General features: G+C 41.3%; 1 protein-coding gene across 4 annotated transcripts in view; it reads right to left on the reverse strand.

The window, feature by feature from the left end:
* TEC (tec protein tyrosine kinase) overlaps nt 1-16,992 on the reverse strand; it is a 149,987-nt gene that overhangs the window by 120,093 nt on the left and 12,902 nt on the right. For 2 of the 4 annotated variants that reach the window (XM_040238154.1, XM_040238156.1), the window contains exon 1: nt 16,432-16,673. The exons of the other annotated variants lie outside the window; for them this stretch is intronic. In XM_040238154.1, coding sequence (XP_040094088.1) covers nt 16,432-16,464 — 33 coding nt within the window. In that variant the 5' untranslated portion in view covers nt 16,465-16,673. Of the gene's footprint in view, nt 1-16,431; nt 16,674-16,992 lie in introns of those variants that run through there. 4 annotated transcript variants of the gene reach the window in all.

Genomic DNA, 16,992 nt, shown 5'->3' on the forward strand with positions numbered 1-16,992 from the left:
TGCTATACCGAAGAAATTAACATAACATTGTAAATCAATTATACTTCAATAAAGTAAATTTTTAAAAACTACATGAACATGGGCATTTCCTGGAGGCCCAGTGGTTAGGACTCCATGCTTTCACTGCCAAGAGCCCAGGTTCCATCCATGGTCAGGAACCTAAGAGCCACAAGCCATATGACTCCATCAAAAAAGAAAAAAGAAAGAAACATGAACAAAATTTAACCAAAGATGTGTAAGGCTTATGCACTGGAAACTACAAAATGCTGTTAAAAGAAATTTAAGAAGACCAAAATAAAGGGAAAGATGTCCATGCTCAAGGACTGAAATTCTTAATATTGCTAAAATGGCACTCATCCAATGATTCTACAGATTCAACATAATCTGTATCAAAATTCCAATTGCCTTTTTTTTTTTTTTTGCAAAAATGGACAAGCTAATACTAAAACTCACACAGTAATGCTGAATAGCCATTTAATCTTGAAAAACAAAAGGTTGGTGGTCTCATAGTCCCAATTTCAAAGGGAATGGCAACCCACTCCAGTACTCTCGCCTGGAGAATTCCATGGACAGAGGAAACTGGTGGGCTACAGTCCATGAGGTTGCAGAGTCAGACACAACTGAGCAAGTAACACTTTCACTTTCACTACAATATTACAGGAATCCAAACTGTAATATTATAGAAAGACAGATGTACAGATCAACAGTGTAGAACTGGGAGTCCAGAAAGAAACCCCACACATCAATGGTTAATTGATTTTTGATGAGCATGCCAAGACTATTCCACAAGGAAAGAGTAGTCTTTCCAACAAATGGTTCTGAGACAACTGGATATAAGTGAATTTGGATCCCTACTTCACACCACAAACAAAAATGATTTCTAAATGGATCAAAGACAATGTAAAAACTAAAACTACAAAAACTCTCAGAAGGAAACATAGCAGTATGATTTTAGTTCACACAGTGGTTTTTTAAACACAACTTCAAGAAGAGCACAAGTGACAAAAAAGAGAAACTGGACTTCAACTCAAAAACTTCTGTATGTCTAGGGACACTACAAAGGAAGTGAAAAGACAACCCACATATGGGAGAAAGGATTCACAAATGACATACCCAATAAGAGTCTGAAGTGAAGTGAAAGTCACTCAGTCGTGTCCGACTCTTTGCAACCCATGGACTATACAGTCCATGGAATTATCCAGGCCAAATACTGGAGTGGGTACCGTTCCCTTCTCCAGGGCATCTTCCCAAAACAGGGATCGAACCCAGGTCTCCTGCATAGAAGGCAGATTCTTTACCAGCTGAGGCACCAATAAGAGTCTAGTATCCAGAAAATATAACACTTACAACTGAATAATTTTTTAAGAAATTAACAGGTAAAGGACTTAAGTAGACATTTTCCCAAAGATGTCAAAAGGCTAATAAACACCTGAAAAAATGCTCAACATCACTAGCTTTTCAGTTCAGTCCAGTCGCTCAGTCGTGTTCGATTCTTTGCAACCCCTGGACTGCAGCACACCAGGCCTCCCTGTCCATTACCAACTCCAAGAGTTTACTCAAACTCATGTCCATTGAGTTGGTGATGCCATCCAACCATCTCACCCTCTGTTGTCCCCTTTTCTTCCCACCTTCAATCTTTCCCAGCATCAGGGTCTTTTCAAATGAGCTAGTTCTTCACATCAGGTGGTCAAAGTATTGGAGTTTCAGCTTCAGCATCAGTCCTTCCAAAGAATACTCAAGACTGATTTCATTTAGGATGGACTGGTTGGATCTCCTTGCAGCCCAAGGGACTTTCAAGAGTCTTCTCCAACACCACAGTTCAAAAGCATCAATTCTTCAGTGCTCAGCTTTCTTTACAGTCCAACTCTCACATCCATACATGACTACTGGAAAAACCATAGCTTTGACTAGACAGACTTTAGTTGGCAAAGTAATGTATCTGCTTTTTAATATGCTGTCTAGGTTGGTCATAACTTTTCTTCCAAGGAGCAGGTGTCTTTTAATTTCATGGCTGCAGTCACCATCTACAGTGATTTTGGAGCCCAAGAAAATAAAGTCTGACCCTGTTTCCACTGTTTCCCTATCTATCTGCCATGAAGTGATGGGACTGAATGCCATGATCTTAGTTTTCTGAATGTTGAGTTTTAAGCCAACTTTTTCACTCTCCTCTTTCACTTTCATCAAGAGGTTCTTTAGTTCTTCGCTTTTTGCCATAAGGGTGGTGTCATCTGCATATCTGGTTATTGATATTTCTCCTGGCAATCTTGATTCCAGCTTGTGTTTCATCCAGCCTATTGTTTCTCATGATGCACTCTGCATTAAGTTAAACAAGCAGGGTGACAATATACAGCCTTGACATACTCCTTTCCCTATTTGGAACCAGTCTGTTATTCCATGTCCGGTTCTAACTGTTGCTTCCTGACCTACATATAGATTTCTCAAGAGGCAAGTCAGGTGGTCTCATATTCCCATCTCTTGAAGAATTTTCCACAGTTTATTGTGATCCACACAGTCAAAGGCTTTGGCATAGTCAATAAAGCAGATGTTTTTCTGGAACTCTCTTGCTTTTAGGAATACATAAATCAAAAGCACAAGGAGATCCTACTATACACATACTAGGCTGGTTATAATCCAAAAAAAGGAAAATAAGGATTGACAAGAATATGGAGAAACGGGAACCCTCATCCATTGTTAGTAGGAATGTAAAGTGACACAGCCACTGTGAAAAACAGTTTGGTAGTTCCTCAAAAGTTAAACATAGAGTTAAGCTATGACCCAGCACTTCCACTCTTAAGTACATACCCAAGAGAATTGAAAACATATATTCACAAAGAGGCTTATAAACTACTGTGCATAGAGGTATTAGTCATAATAGCCAAAAAGTGGAAACAACCCAAATGTCCATACACTGATGTATGGAGATATATATAAACCCATACAACTGAATGTTATTCCACCAGAAAAAACAATGAGGTGCTGATTCATAGTGCAACACAAACGAACTTTGAAAATATTATACTAAGTGAAAGAAGCCAAGCACAAAAGGCCACATGTTTTATTGATTCCATTTATGTGGAATGACCAGAACACCATTTATGTGAAATGTCCAGAACAGGCAAACCCATAGAGAAAGAAAGTAGACTATCGTTTGGATGAAATGAAGAGAGAATGGGGTAGGGTGGGTGTGTACAGAGATTTTTTTAAGTGATAAGAATCTTCTGGAATTAGATGGTGGTGGTGATTATACAACATTGTGAATATATTAAAAACCACAGGATTGTACTCTTCAAATTGGTTTAAATGGTGGTTACCTGAATTTATTCTCAATAAAAAAATTCAAGAAAAATATAAATGTACAACATGTAAATAACATACAGATGCGAATCAAAAGTAAAAGGAGAAATCAGAAACCAAAAGGAAGGAATAAAACAGAGTGAAACTAAGCAAAATTTATACGGAAGTTGGTTCTCACATCAGCTCATACAACAGAAACTGAATATAATCAAAATTAGCCTTGAATGTTCCATAGAAGACACGGCCACACTGTCTCCAGATAAGTCCAACTCAGCATTAGCAGAAATGTCCACCAGCATTGGAAGCTGTATCCATTAGCTTTTGATGAGAAAAACCACCAGCAAAATAAACCCCATTCCATAATTAGGAACATAAAAGCAATTAAAATGTACTCTTCCTCCTGATTCTGTCAGGGGAACAATTATGGTCTCAATGTCCAGAATGGCCTCACTCACATTTTGAGCACTTGCAGGCTATCAGCCAGGACACCTCAGGTCCCTTCCATGTGACCTCTTCAACAGGACAGCTTAAGCTGATACATGTAGTTCTCAAGGTTCCAAGAGCAATAAGAGAGAGCAAGCCCCAATATGCAACACACTGCAGGTCTCTGAATGATTTGCCTTAGCTATTATCTCATTGGCCAAAGCAAGTCATATGACCAAGCCCAGATTCAGAATGGGAGGTGATCTTCAAAGTGGAGGAGGGAGAGGATTTATGGAGACCACTTTGCAAACAATCTAATAATCTGGCAGAGAAAAACAGGATTTTGGTTGTTTTGTTTGGTACCAAAGTACTTAATTTGAACTCAAGGGATAGTTTGTATGAAAAACTTACCTCTAACCACTAAAATCACATTCAGCACTGTGAGATGCTCATGGAAAAACCTTGACAGACTAAGACAGACAAGGAAGCAGGAGGTTCCCATATCTCCCAAAGCACATACCCTCTGGAGCATATGCTTCTGGAGTGGAAAGGTGAATGGAAGCACCCACATTCTTTAAATTATTGTTTCTCTAAAAAGGGAGCTACCATGTGGCCCAGCAATTCCACTTGTTGGTATATATCTAGAAAAAAACATAATTCGAAAATATACATGAACCTCAGTGTTCACTGCAGTGCTATTTACAATAGCTAGGATATGGAAGCAACCTAAATGTTCATTGACAGAGGAACGGATAAAGAAGATGTGGCACATATATACAATGGAATATTACTCGGTCATAAAAAGGAAAGAAATGATGCCATCTGCAGCAACACGGATGGACCTAGAGATTAACATACTGAGTGAAGTAATTCAGACAAAGAAAAATACCATATGATTTCACTTATATGTGAGATCTAGAAAGATGATACAAATGATCTTATCTACAAAACAGAAACAGACTCACAGATACAGAAGACAAACTTATGGTTACCAAAGGGGAAGAGTGTCAGGGGAGGGATAAATTAGGAGTTTGGGATTAACATATATAATAGTTTATATAAAATAGATAATAAGGACATTGATATGGCACAGAGAATACTACTCAACATTCTGTAATAATCTATAAGGGAAAAGAATTTGAAAAGGAATATATATATATGTATATATATATACACATACCTGTTACACATACACATATGTATATGTATAACTGAGTCACTGTGCTGTATACCTGAAATCAACATGAAACTGTAAATCAAATATACTCCAAAATAAAATTAAAATTAAAATTTTTTAAATGGTCCAAGCTTTAAAAAAAAAAAATGTTGTTGCTTTCCTTTGTTAACCCATAGGATTTAATTCCCCAAAGTTTAATGCACATAGGCTACAATGCTACTACACACTGATAACCAGAGCAATAAATTTGGAGCTTCTCAAAACCCAGGGAAGGGATAACATAATGCTTTACAGGATAGGAAATTTTTTATCATAAGATACACACCAACTGATCAAAAGGAAAACGTTCCCTGTCATTAAATTCTAAGGACAAACTAGTTTATGGGATCATAAAGGACAACAAAAGATACTACATGATACATCTTGAATAGAAGTTTGGGCAGAAATTATAAAAACATTCCTCACTTGGCTATTTCTTATATTAACACTTCGTAATAGCTAAGTGGAGAAGGCAATGGCACCCCACTCCAGTACTCTTGCCTGGAAAATCCCATGGACAGAGGAGCCTGGTAGGCTGCCGTCTATGGGGTCGCACAGAGTTGGACACAACTGAAGCGACTTAGCAGCAGCAGCAGCAGCAGCAGCAATAGCTAAGTAAATAAAGCCTTAACGCATGTACACCTGTGGTGGATTCATGTCAATCTATGCCAAAACCAATACAGAATTGTAAAGTAAAAATTAAAAATAAATTTAAAAAAATAAATAAATTTAAAAAAATAAAGCATTTCTCCTTGAACTAAGCTAGACAGGTTATTTTCTTGTTGAGTCAAGAAACAAGAGTAGATGAGAATTCCCTGGTGGTCCAGTGGTTGGGAGTCAGCAGTTTGGGTTCAATCCCTGGTGGCAGAACTAAGATCCCACAAGCCACAAAGCATGGCCAAAAAAAAGAAAGAAGAGTAGAATACAGAATTAGGTAAATGGGTATGATCCTTGAGCCATATCTGATAAAAACTCTTAAGCTCATTTTCAATAATAAATGAAATTCAGACTTACTCTCCAACATGTGAAAGAAATGTAAATATTACATTAATAAAATAATATATTTGCTGTAAAATTTTTTGAAGGCTAAGTATTTTCAGATACATCCTCCTGAAAGATCTAAGGTAATAGAAAACACCAACAATTCCAAACATCTACAGCTTCACACTAGAAGCATTTACATTTTGAGATTCTGACTTCATCTGATTTATGTCTTGCTTCTTGACTTCCTAATATTTCTAACTTTGAACTAACAGTCCTTTGAACTAACAGACCGCTATATATAAGAATTACTAAGACCCTAGCAGATGTCTTTTTCAGTATTATTTCCACCAAATCAGAAAGCAGTAAAAAGCAGAGTGGTGGCAGATGTGGTTCTCAGTTCACAATATGAACTGCACAAGTAAACACTAATATTTTAAATGAGTGAAATAGGAAAACAGATTCACAGCAACTGAACAAAAATCTTTGAAGACTGTGAAGATACTCTAAGACAGGGTACTACATTTTTTTCATACCACCATCCTCACCCACCACACACAGAGCACAGAGTCCAGGAAGGCTGGTGAAAACAGTTGCTTAAATATCACCAAATGTACACATGAACTTCTACAAAATACATTTTAAATTACCATTCATTTAATATATTTGCTTTATATTATAGTTTCAAATTGAAGCTCAGTTCAGTTCAATTGCTCAGTCATGTCCGACTCTTTACAACCCCCTGAACCGCAGCACACCAGGCCTCCCTGTCCATCACCAACTCCTGGAGTTTGCCCAAACTCATGTCCATTGAGTTGGTGATGCCATCCAGCCATCTCATCCTCTGTCGTCCCCTTCTCCTCCTGCCCTCAATCTTTCCCAGCATCAGGGTCTTTTCCAATGAGTCAGCTCTTCTCATCAGGTGGCCAAAGGATCGGAGTTTCAGCTTCAACATCAGTCCTTCCAATGAACACCCAGGACTGATCTCCTTTAGGATGGACTGGTTGGATTCCCTTGCAGTCCAAGGGACTCTCAAGAGTCTTCTCCAACACCACGGTTCAAAAGGTAAATTTGAAGTTACTTTATCTTAAAAAGCATAAAAGGCAATTTTCATCTCCCAGCTGGAATTACAGAATACATACCTGGTCTGCAATCTACTGAACTGATCAAAACATCAAGTCATACTGTTATAAGAATCTAGACACCGTCATTCACATTCCCTTCCTAACTTTGCTCAAGAAGTGCCAAACTTGCTACCCATATCAAAATCTAAGAAACTGAATTTATCAGTTTTTCTATCATTACAGGAAATGTGGAAGGCTTCCCTGGCAGTCCAGTGGTTAAGACTCCATGCTTCCACTGCAGGGGGAGAGGTGCAATCCCTGGATGGCAAACTAAGATCCCACATGTCCGGCAACACAGCCGAAAAATAAAAATAAGTAAAAAAAGAAAAAAGAAACACTGAGCACCACCTACAGAAATAGAATACTTCCAAAGAAGTCTCTTCATCTCTCCTCTACAATGGTAGCTGAATGAGCCTAATACAGAGGCATTCCTTCTGCCCAGCGTTACAGCAGAACTCATATTCATCCTTACGCTGGCAGGTGGCTGAAATGATTCACTTCAATGGTAAATATTTCATTCCAAAATTAGAAATAAAACAGAGTACCCAAATACCCCTGAAGAAGGTAACACACTGATTATTCTAAATTCTCGATCCCGTCCTCTCCTGCCATCTCCAACATCTGTGGCCTGTAGCTTTCCCTTCTTCGGTGCACCTGATGTCTCTCTATCATCCCCTTTGGTACAGCAGCATTGCATACATTCCCCAAAATAAGCCTCTGCCTTGACCCATAGTCACCTCCAACTGCCTTATCACCTGAGTCCCTTTACAGCAAAAGCTCTTGAAAGACAGGATTAGGGCTGCTATCCCTGCTCCTCAACTCATGTGCTGGCCTCAAACTGCTCCAAGTGCGCTTCTGTCTCATCAGGCCACTGAGACTGCATGTGTCAAGATCACCAAGAACAGCCTTGTTGCCAGAACCAGTGGTCACTTTCCAGTTCTTGTCTCTCTCCCCTGACGCCCTAACAGTGTTAACACAGCTGACCATTCTCTCCTTGAAATGCTTCGCTTCTGTTGGTTCTCTGTGACACCAGAGTCTCCTTGATTTTTCTCCAATCTTAGAGGCTGAACCTTCTCAGTCTCCTTTGCTGACCTCTGTTTTCCTCGTTTACTTCTAAACACTGGTGTGCACCAGCACTCTCTCCTGGGCTTGTTTTGCTTCTTCATCTATGAATCCTCGAAGGCACCCTCATCCAGTTCCACAGCTTGACATACCATCTGTGTAGTAATAAGCCTGACATCTCCATCTTTAGCCCTGTTGCCAAGAACCTCAGATTTATATATCCAACTGCAATCTTGATATCTTTATTTAAATATCTAGCAAGTATCTCAAATGTAACATGGCTACAATGGAGTGCTATATAGTCCCCCAAAATTTGCTCTTTATCTAGTCTTTGATGTCTGAATAAATGGCCTCACCATCTCCCCAGATGCCCAGCCAAAAATCTAAGAGCTATCATTGATTCATTCCTCTCTTTCATACCTCAACTCTAATCCATCAGCATGTTCTTTTGACTGTGGAAGTGGAAGTGTTAGTCGCTCAGTTGTGTCCAACTCTTTGCAACCCCATGGACTGCAGCATGCCAAGCTCTTCTGTTCATGGAATTCTCTAGGCAAGAATCCCGGAGTGGTAACCATTCCCTTCTCCTGGGGATCTTCCCAAAACAGGGATCGAACCCACGTCTCCTGCATTGCAGGCGGACTCTTTCCCACGGAGCAACCAGGCTCCAAAATATTCCAATATCCTATGAATATTCAAGACTCCACTTCATGCTTTTCCCTTTAGTGCAACAGACTGATTGAACTAATGGCTCCGACTTCAATGCCTCTCTGAATCTTTTCATACCTCTCTGTATACCTGCTCTTTGGCAAAGCCCCTCATACTAGCTGTCGATGTACTCAGGTAACCTGCCTTGACCAATGTGACAGTAGCAACCTGAACACAAGCTGAAGCTTAAAAATCTGCCTGCCCATTTCTACTTCCTTTCTTGCTTCTTTCTTATGACCATGAGACTGGGACTGGGCCAGCCTGAGAATAATAAAGTCACGTAACACCACCACACAGAGGAGACCAGAGTTGTCCCAGCCATCTGAGTTGAGGCCATCCGAGACGACCAACAACCAGCTGGCCCTCCCAAACATATCAGGGAAACCAGGTAAGATGGCAGAGTTGCCTACCTGACCACAGCTGATCACAGACATGCGCAAGCTCAGTCAGGATCAGCTGAGCCTGGCCCAGGAGAGCAGAATTACCCAGCCATTCCATTGAAAGAGCAAAAATAATTCTTTTTTTCTGTATGTCACTAAGTTTATGGGGATATCTATCACACAGCATTACTGTGGCAATAACTGATATAGATACCATCATCCCTTGTCAGGACTATTGCAATATCCTCCTGTTAGGTCTCACTACTTCCTTCCTCATCTCACAATCCCTTCTCTATTCATCAGTCAACACAAACTTTTTTTTCTGGTTGCACTGGGTCTTCGTTGCTGCACACAATCTTCTTCTAGTTGCAGGGAGTGGGGGGGCGACTCTTTGTTGTGGTGTTCGGCCTTCTCATTCCCGTGGCTTCTCTTGTTGCAGAGCACGGGCTCTAGGCACATGCGCTCAGTAGTTGTGCCTTGTGAGCCCTAGAGCACAGGCTCAGAAGTTGTGGCACACCGGCTTAGCTGCTCCAAGGCATGGGCACTCTTCCCAGACTAGGGATTAAACCCGTGTCCCCTGCTTCAGTAGGTGGCTTCTTATCTACTGTGCCACCAGGGAAGTCTCAGTCAACACAAACTTTTATTTTTTTTTTTTTTAATTTATTTATTTATTTTTAATTTTTACTTTACAATTCTGTATTGCTTTTGGCATAGATTGACATTTAAAAACATAAATCAGCTTATGTCCTCAGTCCTGCTTAAACCCTCTAATGGATTCGCTGAACTCGGACTAAAAATCTCTTAATTTAGGACACCACCTACTTGCCCAACCTCATCCAGTACCACTCTCTCCCTGGCCCACTATGTGTCAACCCACAACAGCCTTCTTCCTGTCCTTCACACACAGCAAATCCATGGCATGCTGGGGGGCAGGCGGTCTTTGCAAATCATTTTACCTCTATCTAGAAAATCATTCTACCTGCTCTCTCTTGCTCACTCTTTAACCAATAACATCTTGTAACTCAAATTCAACCCTATATGTCACCTTCACCAAAGACCTTTCCTTGATTGCTGTTTTTGCTGTTTAGTTGCTAAGTCATGTCTGACTCTTTGCGACCCCATGGACTGTGGCTCCTCTGTCCATGGAATTCTCCAGACAAGAATACTGGAGTGGCTTGCCATGCCCTCCTTCAGGAGATCTTCCTGACCCAGGGATGGAACTTGTGTCCCCTGCATTGGCAGGCAGATTCTTTACTGCTGAACCACCACGGAAACCATCCTTCCCTTGACTACACAATCTAAAATAATCAGTCACTCTGATTAAATTAAAATAAGGATTTAAATTCTCTGCATCATACTTATTACTATGTAGGATTTCTGTTATTTGTTTTTAATCATGTGACCTCCACACTGACTCTAACTTCTGCATAAGCAGGAACCTAGTCTGTGTGTTCACCACTGGATCCTCAGCTTCTAAAACAGTTCCTTCACACAGTAGTTCAGTTCAGTTCAGTCACTGAGTCGTGTCTGACTCTGCAACCCCATGAATTGCAGCACGCCAGGCCTCCCTGTCCATCACCAAATCCTGGAGTTCACTCAGACTCACATCCATCAAGTCAGTGATACCATCCAGCCATCTCATCCTCTGTCGTCCCCTTCTCCTCCTGCCCCCAATCCCTCCCAGCATCAGAGTCTTTTCCAATGAGTCAATTCTTCGCATGAGGTGGCCAAAGTACTGGAGTTTCAGCTTTAGCATCATTCCTTCCAAAGAAATCCCAGGGCTGATCTCCTTCAGAATGGACTGGTTGGATCTCCTTGCAGTCCAAGGGACTCTCAAGAGTCTTCTCCAACACCACAGTTCAAAAGCATCAATTCTTCAGCGCTCAGCCTTCTTCACAGTCCAACTGTCACATCCATACATGACTACTGGAAAAACCACAGCCTTGACTAGATGGACCTTAGTCGGCAAAGTGATGTCTCTGCTTTTGAATATGTTATCTAGGTTGGTCATAACTTTTCTTCCAAGGAGTAAGCGTCTTAATTTCATGGCTGCAGTCACCATCTGCAGTGATTTTGGAGCCCCCAAAAATAAAGTCTGACACTGTTTCCACTGTTTCCCCATCTATTTCCCATGAAGTGATGGGACCGGATGCCATGATCTTAGTTTTCTGAATGTTGAGCTTTAAGCCAATTTTTTCACTCTCCTCTTTTACTTTCATCAAGAGGCTTTTGAGTTCCTCTTCACTTTCTACCATAACGGTGGTGTCATCTGCATATGTGAGGTTATTGATATTTCTCCCGGCAATCTTGATTCCAGCTTGTGTTTCTTCCAGTCCAGCGTTTCTCATGATGTACTCTGTATAGAAGTTAAATAAGCAGGGTGACAATATACAGCCTTGATGTACTCCTTTTCCTATTTGGAACCAGTCTGTTGTTCCATGTCCAGTTCTAACTGTTGCTTCCTGACCTGCATACAGATTTCTCAAGAGGCAGGTTAGGTGGTCTGGTATTCCCATCTCTTTCAGAATTTTCCACAGTTGATTGTGATCCACACAGTCAAAGGCTTTGGCATAGTCAATAAAGCAGAAATACATGTTTTTCTGGAACTCTCTTGGTTTTTCCACGATCCAGCAGATGTTGGCAATTTGATCTCTGGTTCCTCTGCCTTTTCTAAAACCAGCTTGAACATCAGGAAGTTCACGGTTCACGTATTGCTGAAGCCTGGCTTGGAGAATTTTGAGCATTGCTTTACTAGCACATGAGATGAGTGCAATTGTGCAGTAGTTTGAGCATTCTTTGGCATTGCCTTTCTTTGGGATTGGAATGAAAATGGACATTTTCCAGTCCTGTGGCCACTGCTGAGTTTTCCAAATTTGCTGGCATATTGAGTGCAGCACTTTCACAGCATCATCTTTCAGGATTTGAAATAGCTCAACTGGAATGCCATCACCTCCACTAGCTTTGTTCACTGTGATGCTTCCTAAGGTCCACTTGACTTCACATTCCAGGATGTCTGGCTCTAGACGAGTGATCACACCATTGTGATTATCTTGGTCGTGAAGATCTTTTTTGTACAGTTCTTCTATGTATTCTTGCCACCTCTTAATATCTTCTGCTTCTGTTAGGTCCATACCATTTCTGTCCTTTATCGAGCCCATCTTTGCATGAAATGTTCCCTTGGTATCTCTAATTTTCTTGAAGAGATCTCTAGTCTTTCCCAATCTGTTGTTTTCCTCTATTTCTTTGCACTGATCGCTGAAGAAGGCTTTCTTATCTCTTCTTGCTATCTTTGGAATTCTGCATTCAGATGCTTATATCTTTCCTTTTCTCCTTTCCTTTTCGCTTCTCTTCTTTTCACAGCTATTTGTAAGGCCTCCCCAGACAGCCATTTTGCTTTTTTGCATTTCTTTTCCATGAGGATGGTCTTGATCCCTGTCTCCTGTACAATGTCACGAACCTCATTCCATAGTTCATCAGCCACTCCATCTATCAGATCTAGGCCCTTAAATCTATTTCTCACTTCCACTGTATAATCATAAGGGATTTGATTTAGGTCATACCTGAATGGTCTAGCGGTTTTCCCTACTTCAATTTAAGTCTGAATTTGATAATAAGGAGTTCATGATCTGAGCCACAGTCAGCTCCTGGTCTTGTTTTTGTTGACTGTATAGAGCTTCTCCATCTTTAGCTGCAAAGAATATAATCAATCTGATTTCAGTGTTGATCATCTAGTGATGTCCCTGCATAGAGTCTTCTCTTGTGTTGTTGGAAGAGGGTGTTTGCTATGACCAGTGAGTTCTCTTAGCAAAACTCTATCAGCCTTTGCCCTGCTTCATTCTACATTCCAAGACCAAATTTGCCTGTTACTCCAGGTGTTTCTTGACTTCCTACTTTTACATTCCAGTCCCCTATAATGAAAAGGACATCTTTTTTGAGTGTTAGTTCTAAAAGGTCTTGTAGATCTTCATAGAACCGTTCAACTTCAGCTTCTTCAGCATTACTGGTTGGGGCATAGACTTGGATTACCTTCACATAGTAAGCACCCATTAAATACTTGGTGAATGTTACCTGACATGGAATAAATAAAAGATCAGATCCTTTCTGAAATCAAGTTTTTCACAAAGAGAATGGGCTGGGCAAGCTGAAATGGCAAGGGAGAAAAGACAGACTGATTCTGAGAAGGAATTTTAGAAGCAGAGAAAAAAATTCACCTAATAGAAGATGAAGTTAAGTATGTGGACTCTGAAAACAGCCTAGAATGGAAGCCTGGCTTTGTTACTTCCTAGCTGTGTAAACATGGATATATCACTCACTTCTCTGAGCTGGCCTCCTCATCTATAAAATGGGGTAATAATTACTACTTCACAGAGTTGTTGTAAAAATTAAATATATGTAAAGTGCTTAGCACAGAACACGGATCATAGTAATTACTCAACATTAGTGATGACGATGGTGGTGGTGGTGGTGATATCTAAATCAGCCCTGATATTGATTAAATTGGCATAATCCATAGTATCTCACTCAACCTGTTGAGTCTAATATTTTTTTCAATATTTAGGCATTCCATATTGCCCCTTCTCACCAAGAATGGAATCTGCATAGGACCTAGAGCCTGAAGAACTGGGTTCTGGCTCTACCACTAACTAGCTGGGTCACCCTGGGCAAGTCACCAACTTCCCAGAACTGAAAATTAGCTTGTCATCAGCTCTGTCCATCCCCAAGGCAGAAGGGGCAGGAAAAAGGATGCAAAAAGTAGAGATACTGGCGTGACACAGAAACACAGAGGCAGAGAGACAGGAAGGGAGATAAGCACACCGCTCAAGGGGCTTCTCTGGTGGTCCAGTGGCCAAGACTCCAAGCCCCAAACTCTGGTTAGGGAACTAGATCCCACCCCCCTGCAACTAACAGCATTCAAATGCTCCGCAAGTGCCACATGCCACAAGGAAGACTGAGGATTCTGAGTGCCACAACTAAGACCTGATGCAACCAAATAAATAAATAGGCATTGCTTTAAAAATCACTCCACTCTATTCCAGAGCACAAACAAGAATGTCTACACACCTTAAAGCTTCCCAAACTGTTCCAGAACACCATGAACTTGTCAGATGATACCAGTCCACACTCTCACAAGGGCAGGCACATGGGGGCTGATTTTATTCTCTTACTGACCAGTGGCCAGCACAGTGGCCAGATCACACTATTACAGTGTGTGTTGACCACATGCTTGCTGAAATGGACAAATATATTTAGGGAAATCAGGGTTAATCAATGTCTAACTGGTTCCCTGTGTGCATTTCGCAGAAGCTCTGAAGACATGAATAGGCTCTGTGAATCATACAGAATACTTTCGAATCTTACTTGATGATAGAAATCATTCTGTTTCCCTTGAACCTGATTAACATCTCCCAGAGTTGCAGCATTCTACAGAACAGTTTGAGAAACATCTTAACACAATTTTTTTTTTTTTTTTTGGCCATGCCGTGCGGCTTGCAGGATTTTAGTTCCCTGACCAGGGACTGAACCCAGGTCCCAGCGGTGGAAGTATGGAGTCCTAACCACTAGATTGCCAAGGAATTCCCAAGCTTACATAATTTAAGTCATTTTAACCATCATGATATAAACATCTTACTCTTAATATATAAGATAATTAAAAGCCCGATTGTACTTTGACTCACATCTAGTACACGGTTGTTTCACACCAAATCCTGCACCTCTAAATCACCCATCACCAAGCAGGACCTTGATCTCTCTCATCTCCTAAGAAGCAGATGTCCTGCTGGTTTCTCTGCCTGCTCCCTGCACCCTCACAATCAGTTTGCTCTACAAATTCTCCCACCTTTTCTTCTACCACCCACCCTCTCTACCTCTTTAGTCTTACTATGAACTTCCTTTAACTGCTTTAATTACAACTCTTCTCCCTTTATAATCAACCTAACAGGTTTTTATCTGTTTATCTTATAATCTGTACTATCATCCTACGCCTGAAAACTTCAAAGTACTTCTCCCTTTAATAATAAAGGATGGTCCATCGCTTGCATTCTCCACACTGGATCCTCTTTTGGGTTATTGCTTAATCTTAACTACATATCATCATGTCAAATTCTACCTGGGTTCCCTCTTCCCATCCTACCATCTGTTTCCAAGAGCTCAAGGACATAGATGTCTTCACTTCCCCATGCCTTTGTTTGAGTTCTCTCTGCCTAGAAGAGCACCTGTTGAAATCAAGCCCATTTGTTAAGGTCCTGATCACAGGTAATCTCTTTTATGGAGTGTCCCTGATATACCACTCTGGTCACAATTAGCTACTCCCTTTAAGTACCTCAAGGCAACTGGACAACTTATCACAGACATATAAAGCTAGTTGTACATATGAATGCAGAGACAGCAGAGTTGAGAGAGAAAACCATGAACCAAGCAGCATGACCATGAGGTCCGTGATAAAAGGAGAAATCAGAAGGGTATTTGCATGAATGGCTTGAAGGCTAAAGGAGAATGGCTTTTGCGAGTCCCGGAAGGAACAAAGGGAAGCCAGGAGAAGGCTACAGAAGAGTGAGCTGCAGAGAAGGGAGTGTTCTCACTCTGAGGCGGCTGGGCTGTGGGAATGCTGATTCACAATGGAACAATGCCCTCAGAGGGCCACCGGAAAGATGTGGGCAGGAAGCCAGTAGAAGGCTGGAAGCTCAGAATCACAGGGGAGTTGAGAGTACATAAGAAGGCAGCTGATCAGAAAGGCTGGGAGCCAAGGAAACTAGGGATAAGAGGTAATGCTCTGGCCTAAACTGGCTGAGATCCCAGAGAGTGTCAGGGGCCAGATGAGTTAAGCATTCAACAATCTTTGATCAACATTCAAACGTAGGTTGATGAGTAATTGTTCTAATGTCTACAAAGATCCGATTTCCCTAATGTTCCACTCATGGCACAACTGACATCTCTGTGTGTGGGCTGTGCCACAGGGGTAGTGGATTGAGGGGAGTACCAGGGAGGGGCTGGGTGTGGAATAAGGGAAGAAACAAGCTGAATATGTACAGGGTCTACAGGGATCAAAGACCTCCAAGCACAGAGCAGACCACAGTAGGCACCCAGGCCCAAGAAGTAGTGAATACATCCAGTTGGCAGACCGAGAATGGCAACAGGAAATCCACGACAAAAATATCTTCTGAAAAGACTGTCTATTAGTTAGCATTTTCAATTCCAAACAACTAGATTTGGACACACAACAATAGCAAAAAGGAATGTATTAGCTCACATAACCAAGAAGTCCTGGAAGATTCAGGCACATCTGAATGCTGGGGTTCAAATGCTGCAATCTGTGCTCTCACCACCACTTGGTACTTCTCTCTGCATGTCAGCCTCATTCATTCCCTCCTCCTTCAAACAGCTGCCTCCATGTAGTAGAAAGATGGCCACCAGAAGTTCTAGGTTACATTACTCCAGCAGCCTAAAAATCCCAGAGGGAAAAAAAATGCCTCCTCTCTTAAACTGAACCAGAAAAAGAGGCTGAGTGAGTCTAGGTCATGTGCCCACCTCTGACCAATCACCTGGCCAGGTAAGGAGGCACTTCTCAGATTGGCCAAAGCTGAGTCACATGACCATCCTTGACATTGGTGTCAACCCCACCCAAACTACATGGACTGTGAATAGAAAGTTCCCCAAAGGAAGGAAGTCTGGGCAAAGACAGTGTAGTGACTTGTCAGTCAGGCCCCAGACACCAAAAGAGAAGCCGTTTTGTCACTTAAACCATTAGAAGGGCTTTGAAGTTAGACAGAACTGGTTTTAAATTTCAGCTTTGACATTGACTAGCTGCATA

This window comes from Oryx dammah, unplaced genomic scaffold (genome assembly GCF_014754425.2).
Source record: "Oryx dammah isolate SB20612 unplaced genomic scaffold, SCBI_Odam_1.1 HiC_scaffold_3, whole genome shotgun sequence".
NCBI lineage: Eukaryota > Metazoa > Chordata > Mammalia > Artiodactyla > Bovidae > Oryx > Oryx dammah.